Here is a 7,418-nt window from a genome sequence, read left to right on the forward strand (position 1 = left end):
CACGTGAATTTTGCAAGTCCTAATTTGTCGACCGGGTGTCAAGAATCACTCGCCTTAATTCAGTTCAAAGATCGAAAATAATATCTGAACTTAGTTTCAAATAGCCTACGCAATTATCATTTCGGTGATATATAATGCATGCATGTAATAATTAGTTAATCTGCCTAAAACGCGCAATTAAAACGGCGAAAGATCTTGATAAACACTCTGGTGGCGGTCGCACTAAATAACGACCGGTAGGGCCCGAAGTCTGGCGGAGAAAAAAGGTAGCGCCCGGAGGTTGAAACGGGATTTGCACTTTTAACTGTATATTTATGTTGTTTAGATGTATTTCTAACAGTTCTGTAACTTTGATGACCAAGCTTGCACCCAAAGTTGGTAAAATTGATGCTTGTTTATGGACTGCGCGAGCGACCGTAGAATTCGCCGTCGGCCATTTTGGCTACGGTCCCTGAGTTGTTGTGGTTGGCAATTTTGCAACAAATCTCGCCATTTACGTTTGTTTTCTCCCTGTCTGGTCATTGGCCGTGAAAAAAATTATTTTGAAAGTCACATTATGACATCGTAGTATGAATTCCACTGCAGTTTCGTTAGGCACCAATGCTCATGTTTTTGGTTTGCAATCCTGTACTGTCTGTACACTGCGCTGTGCATGGTTGTACTGTTGGCTGTAAAAAAAGACAAAAACGATAGCCTAAGAGGATAACTCAACAGGCCCTCATGTTTTTACGATGACGAAAGGTGAGATAATTAGGTTTTTTACTCACCGAACCGGAAGTCGATCTGCTGCTATTGGACCTCGCCAAACGGCACCCGTTTCCAACCCCAGTAGTCAAGTAGTGACGATCGAACACGGAAGTCCCCTCGGCAAGACGGCCCGCTTCAACGTACACAAGTCACGACATCAGGCGTGGAGCAGCACTATATCCTCTGATTGGTAACACTCTGGATTATACGCCCAGAGGGCAAGATTTTTTTTAGATCAGTGTCGAGTTCGGTAAATTGTGGCGTTAAGCCAATATAAGCAGCACGTAGTGCTTCACACACATAATTGATATATATATATAACGGGTTGTTGCATAATTACAGAGGGTTAGCCTATCACTAGACCAAACGAAACGATGACGAAGTCAATGCTGGCCTGGTGATACTATTAGTGTCAAAGAGTAGTTCTGGAAATATATTCTGCAACAACGGAACGGGACGTAAAAAGGGCGAGACTATTCTCATCTATAATTAGCAAGTGGACGTCCTAAAGGCGAGACTCTTAACAGCACTCATCTATATACACGCAGCGATCCAGACATCACGGGCGTGTCGGTATCCTAGACAGGACGTTCCAATCAATTCTTGGCCTATGATTCTAACCCCCTCCTCTATGTCAACAACAATCTAACACAGCCCTCTAATAACGGAGGGTAATACATCACACACATGAAACTATATCACGTTTCTAAATATAAATCTATTCTCTATGTAACTATTTTTTGGGTTTTATAATTACGTAACGTCAACGATGTGCTTGAAGTTCTGAATTAAACCAACCATAAAAACTACTTACAAAGGTGAGGCCTATTGGACAGAATAGGCCTATCGCGGTCCTTCAGGAAGACTACAGTGCCGCAAGGCACCTGTAGCGACCCATTAAAATCCTTTAGAATAAAATCCACATCACGCTCACAAAACAGGACTGCACAAAAACAGGACAACACCGAACGAACACGGCAGTGCAGGAAAAACGTCTCCTCAACTCCACGAAATATGGTCGACTGGGATTACGCCCAAAAATTAACTCAACCAGAACAAAAAAATAATATTAATTCAAAGTCCCGGCCCGCCTACCCGACAGGCAGTGCGCGCACCGGAACTGCTTACAGCAAGTGAAATGACAAAACATGGCGCGGCGGCGTCCATAGAAACACCCCCCTCTGTGACCGGAACTAGTCTTTCCGGGTCACATCCAAATTATCTCTTGAAACGACCAACGGAACTAATCTCGTGATCGGTCTGATATACTCCTTTCCTCTCGAAAGGACCTTCACTGTTCGTGTATGACTATCACTGCTGGGAAAAACCTCGACTACACGTGCCAATGGCCAACTGCTACGTATCTTGCTAGATTCCTGCATGACAACAACATCTCCAATGCTCAAGTCCGGTTGAGGAGTCACCCATTTCCCTCTTGGCCGCTGGATGGATAGGTACTCCTTGGACCATCGTGTCCAAAACTTGCCCAGCAAACTTTGAACGACTCGCCAACGATTCCTCGGGTTGAACGGCAGTTCCTCTATTCGTTGAGGCGCTAGAGGACCGCCACACTGCCCAACCAGAAAATGGTTTGGTGTTACACCTCCTCATCACATGGGTCGGAACTGCAGTGTGCCAGGGGGCGAGAGTTTAAGAGCCCCTCCACCTCCACGATCGCCGTCAGTAGTTCCTCATCAGTAAGGTGGGCTTCACCAAAAATTGCGTAAAGTGACCGCTTGGCAGACTTAATAAGTGATTCGAACACACCACCATGGTGTGACCCGTATGGCGGGTTAAACCTCCACTTGATGCCCTGATTGGTTGCGGACTCTAGGATTCGTTCTTGTTCCAACCCTTGAACTAACTCTCGAAGGACTCGCTCTGCTCCAACAAAATTGCTGCCGTTGTCACTGACTACCTCTGCTGGCTTTCCCCGGCGTGCAACCATTCGTGAAAAGGCGAGAAGAAACCCATCCGTCTCCATGGAGTGCGCCATCTCCAAATGAACTCCACGCGTCTGCATACAGGTGAAAAGACATAGGTACCTCTTGGCAGTAACTCTCCGAGTGATCTTGGTGATAAATGGCCCAGCGTAGTCCACGCCGCAGTAACTGAATGCTCGCAAAGACTGCATCACACGTGACGTGGGCAGCGGTGCCATGATCTGGGAGGCATGTGATCCCTTACGTCGTCGACAGAAAAAGCATTCGTATGCTACCCTCTTCACCATCTCCCGCCCCTGAACAATCCAGAAATGCTGGCGGATCTCAGCCAAGACAGCGTTCACCCCTCTGGAATGTCCGGCAGTTGAATTGGCTCGTCGAATGATCAAGGTTGACAAGTGATGCTGGCTTGGAAGAATGATCGGATGACGTGCCTCATACGGCAATGACGAGTGTTGAAGTCTGCCGCCAACTCTCAAGATACCATTCTCATCCAGAAACGGAGACAAATTCTGTAGACGACTCCGTCGACTACCCTGCCCTGATCTCAGGGCCTCTATCGCTCCGTAAAACTCTCTCTCTGTACCGCCTGAAGCAACACCGTCTCTGCGTGTAGAAACCAGTTAAAGGAAGATCTAGCTGCCTCCGAAGCCAACTTCTCCCCTCTTACTCTCTTTGCCTTGACTCTTAAGCAGTCGATGAACCTCAATACCCACATCGTGACTCGGACCAGACGGATCCAGGTGGAGAACTTTGACAAATTTATTACCATCGTGCGCTCCGGTCCAGACACGGTAACGTGAACATAGGATCTAGAAGTCTCTCCCTCCGCCTCTGCACTCTTGGTTCCCATCGGGGTTTCCGGCCAACAATCCTCATCCGCATACAAAAAGTCGGGTCCGTCAAACCATACATTCTTGGAAGTGAACTCCCTTGCTGTCATGCCCCTGGTCGCTACGTCTGCCGGGTTCAACACTCCAGGTACGAACCGCCATTGACTCGGTAGGGTATCGGATTGCAAGTCTGATACTCTGTTGGCTACAAATGTTTTGAACTGACGTGACTGGTTGCGAACCCAGTGCACCACATCCATACTGTCAGTCCAATACGTCACGTTCATCATAGAATACTTCAAAACGGTGGTTATCTTCTGGGTGAGACGATGACCGAGAACAGCTGCCATTAATTCCAGTCTTGGGATGCTCACTGTCTTCAATGGAGCGACCCTAGCCTTTGACGCCACCAACGCAAGGTTCACCCCGCCATCTGCCTTCTGCTGACGGATGTACGTGACGGCGGCATATGCTTTTGAAGAGGCATCACTGAAGGTATGAAGAGTAATCTCGCTGTCAGGCTGTGTGCGGAAGTAGCACCTCGGTATTGAGATGCCTTCGATCTTCTTCAGCTCAGCAAACCAATCTCTGGCTTCAGCAATCATTCCTGAGGGAAGGGGCTCATCCCACGTCAGTCCAAGCACCCATGACTGCTGAAGAACGATCTTGACACGAATGGTGAAGGGTGACAGCCATTGCAAAGGGTCGAACAACGTAGCAACACGACTCAAGAGTGTTCTCTTAGTCATTACTGCCGTTGGCGCGATGTTTTGGGTGGAGAACTCTAACATATCTGTCGCTGCGTTCCACTTGATTCCCAGTGTCTTAACGCTCGGCATCAAAGTGGAGTCCTGCAAGTCCACAATGCCTGCTGCACAGTCCTCACGGGGTACACCCTCCAATACTCCTGACTCATTACTACACCAACGGCGGATGAAAAACCCTGCCTTAAGCAAAAGGGCGCTCAGCTCACATCTCAACTTGATAGTGGCAGCGGTGTCTGGTTGAGAGTCAATGGCGTCATCCATATAAGTATTCTCCTGACACACTCTGGCTCCCTCTGGGTACTGATCTTGATGAGTTCGTGCGTGACTCTGCAGGACATACTGGGCCAAAAAAGGAGACGCCTTGTCTCCGAAAGTCACTCGAGTTGACTCGTAGATCTTGATGGGAGCTGTCAAGTCCAAATCTCTCCATAAATTTCGATGATACGCCCGATCCTTAGGGTTCAACATCACCTGGCTGAACATCTCCTTGATATCTCCAATCAGCCCCACTGGACCTCGTCGAAACCGTGCTAAAATGTCAAAAATGTCTCGCTGCAGCTTGGGTCCTGCCAACATCGCATCGTTGAGTGAGACCCCCTGGCACTTGGCGGCTGAGTCGAAGACGATTCGGACCTTTGTAGTCTCTTTATCCTCCCGTACGACTGGGAAATGTGGCAAATACCAACCCCCTTCGGCATTAGCAGCTTCAATCTCTTGCAGATACCCCTTCTGGATATTCTGCCTCATCCAGTCGCAGTACTTTTCGGCTAAGTGTGGTTTCTTGAGGAGAGTACGCTCTATAGACAACAGGCGGCGCCGAGCTTCCTGAAAGTTGTTTGGTAAGTCAGTGGTGTCGCCAACCCACGGAATCGAAACTTCATAGCGATTGTCTGTGTACACCTTGGAGGCCTCAGTCCTCTTGATGATCGCCCGCTCTTCTGGAGTGAAGTTGGTCTCTGATGTAGTTGTGAACACATCCATGTTCCACAATGATCGGAGGCTCTCGTCCAACTGACGATCCGTAATTGTTGAATAAGTATTTGCAGTCGTAACAGAATTGCTGGTCAAAGGAGTGACCACCTCAATGGACCCTGTGCATGTCCATCCCAGAGGTGTCAGCCTTGCCACCGGCTCTCCCAGTTGGCCCGGTCGCTCCTCCAATGCTAACGTCAATTCCGGGTGATCAGCACCAATTAAAATATCGACGGTCTTGCACCAATCTACTCTTGGGAACTCGATTCCCTTCAAATGAGACCATTGATCTCGTAGATGCTGCCAATTTTGCGGCGGTAGATTCTCACACAACCTGTCAAGAACTCGTGCTCCCACCTTGGCCGTTATCTCGCCGCTCAAGCTTTCGATCGTCATCACCGTCAGGCCACTACGTAGGGATTTCTTAGGGTCAGTTAAAGTAGATACACTCAAGGCCTGTTCCTGCACAGGGGTGTTTAAGGCTTCTGCTGCAGATCTGGTTATATATGTTGAATCTGAGCCATCATCCAACAGCGCGTTCAGTCGTTGACGTTGTCCTCGACTCCCAACTACATAAACTGGGATGACTCGTAGGGCGACCTTGCTTGGATAAACTCTTCCATCCTTGGCGACTCCAAACATGTTGTTGGCATGGTCTTTAGGCTCGACGGACACATCTGTCTTCGGCTTCCTTCTGTGCAAGTGACGATGATGGTTCTTCTGACAGCCGTCAATCCCACACTTGCGGGATCCCTTCTGGCAATCCTTGCCCATATGGTTGCTACACAGGCATCTATAGCACAGGGCCTTCTCCTTAGCAATGTCCCAACGTTGGCTAGTAGTAGTAGGTGTCCATCTGTCACACTTGACGATGTGATGTGCGGCCTTACACAAAGGGAAGGAATACTGGTTTTCTGCGTCAGCTGGTTTAGACGTCGTCCCGGAGTAAGCGGTCGCAGTCGAAGCATAGACCGTGCTCTTGTCTGGTCGTTTCACCAACTTGTTAGCATTAGTCTGGCTTGGTCCCTTGCGGCGTGACTCCCTCAAGTCAGTCATTTCAATCATCAAACATACATGATGGTTGAACCATTTGGCGAATACTGCCAACCCATCTATCCTCGTCGAAGTGTCCGACTCTGTGTATTTTACCAACAGGGAAACGGGCACCTTCCGCCTCACGAGAGCATACAACGTGTTCTGTCCAACTAACTCCTGGGCATGGTCTGTATCTGCTAACTTCGACACTACATCGCATAAATGGTTCGCCAGATCCTCCAATCCCTTCAAATCCTGTTCACTGACCTCGTTGAGTGCCATCAACTGGTCGATGTATTTCTTCAAGATCCTTGACTCTCCGCCATAGCGCTGATCCAACTTAAAGAGGGCGATAGAGTACTGGGCTTCGGTAAAACCGAGATTCTCGACCAGCTTGCCGGCGCGTCCTATCAGGGCGTTCTTAAGCATGATCATTTTAAATCTGATCGGGACTTCAGCCTGCTCCACGAAAACTTCAAACTGTGCCCGCCAATCCTCGTAAAGATCTCGATTACCATCAAACTTCGGTAGGTGAGGCTTAGCGATACCTTGGAAGAACTTTCCAACCTCTCTGGATCCAGTAGAGTTCTGGCCACCAACCACCCGGGCCGGAGTAGAGCTGTGCGCAGGTTTAGTCAGATGGGAAGAAGTAATCGAATGCACCAATCTCCCTAACGGATCCTCACGACTCTCATCCGGTACTTCTTGCTCAGGCTGTGGCGGCGTCTTCATCTCAGCTGGTGACCTGCTCGTTATAACTGTCATGGGTAACCTCACGTGTCGCGCCGGGTCCTCGGACCACAACTTAGCCTCTAGCCTAGCTCGAGCCGCCTCATCCTCGGCCTCGGCGATTGCCATCTTGTGTTGAGCCTCCTTAACAGCCAGTTCCGCCGCATATCTTCTCTTTTCTTGAGACTAATTTAAAGAGGTTACACTTTTATTTTGAATTGGAAAACAGCCCACAGGACTGACTTTTCACTGAGTAATAAGTGTGCCCTTCGAAGGTTAAGTCTCCTTCTGGATTTGCTTCCATAGATGCCTTGTTCAGGATATCATCTGACCGATGCCTGGTCAAGCACAGACTGTATCCGGTGGTGTACATTTCCCCGTCTTTGTCGCCC

The 7,418-nt window shown here is 48.9% G+C and overlaps 2 protein-coding genes across 2 annotated transcripts; both read right to left on the reverse strand.

Moving 5' to 3' along the window:
* Positions 1-2,344: 2,344 nt before the first annotated feature.
* On the reverse strand, positions 2,345-2,977 carry LOC135500822 (uncharacterized). The gene has a single exon (XM_064792476.1). It carries the CDS (start codon positions 2,975-2,977, stop codon positions 2,345-2,347), a length of 633 nt encoding a protein of 210 aa, XP_064648546.1.
* A 269-nt stretch (positions 2,978-3,246) lies between these two features.
* On the reverse strand, positions 3,247-7,155 carry LOC135500823 (uncharacterized). Its single transcript, XM_064792477.1, has one exon. It carries the CDS (start codon positions 7,153-7,155, stop codon positions 3,247-3,249), a length of 3,909 nt encoding a protein of 1,302 aa, XP_064648547.1.
* Between the last annotated feature and the right edge of the window lie 263 nt (positions 7,156-7,418).

The sequence above is a fragment of the Lineus longissimus genome, chromosome 16, assembly GCF_910592395.1.
Source record: "Lineus longissimus chromosome 16, tnLinLong1.2, whole genome shotgun sequence".
NCBI lineage: Eukaryota > Metazoa > Nemertea > Pilidiophora > Heteronemertea > Lineidae > Lineus > Lineus longissimus.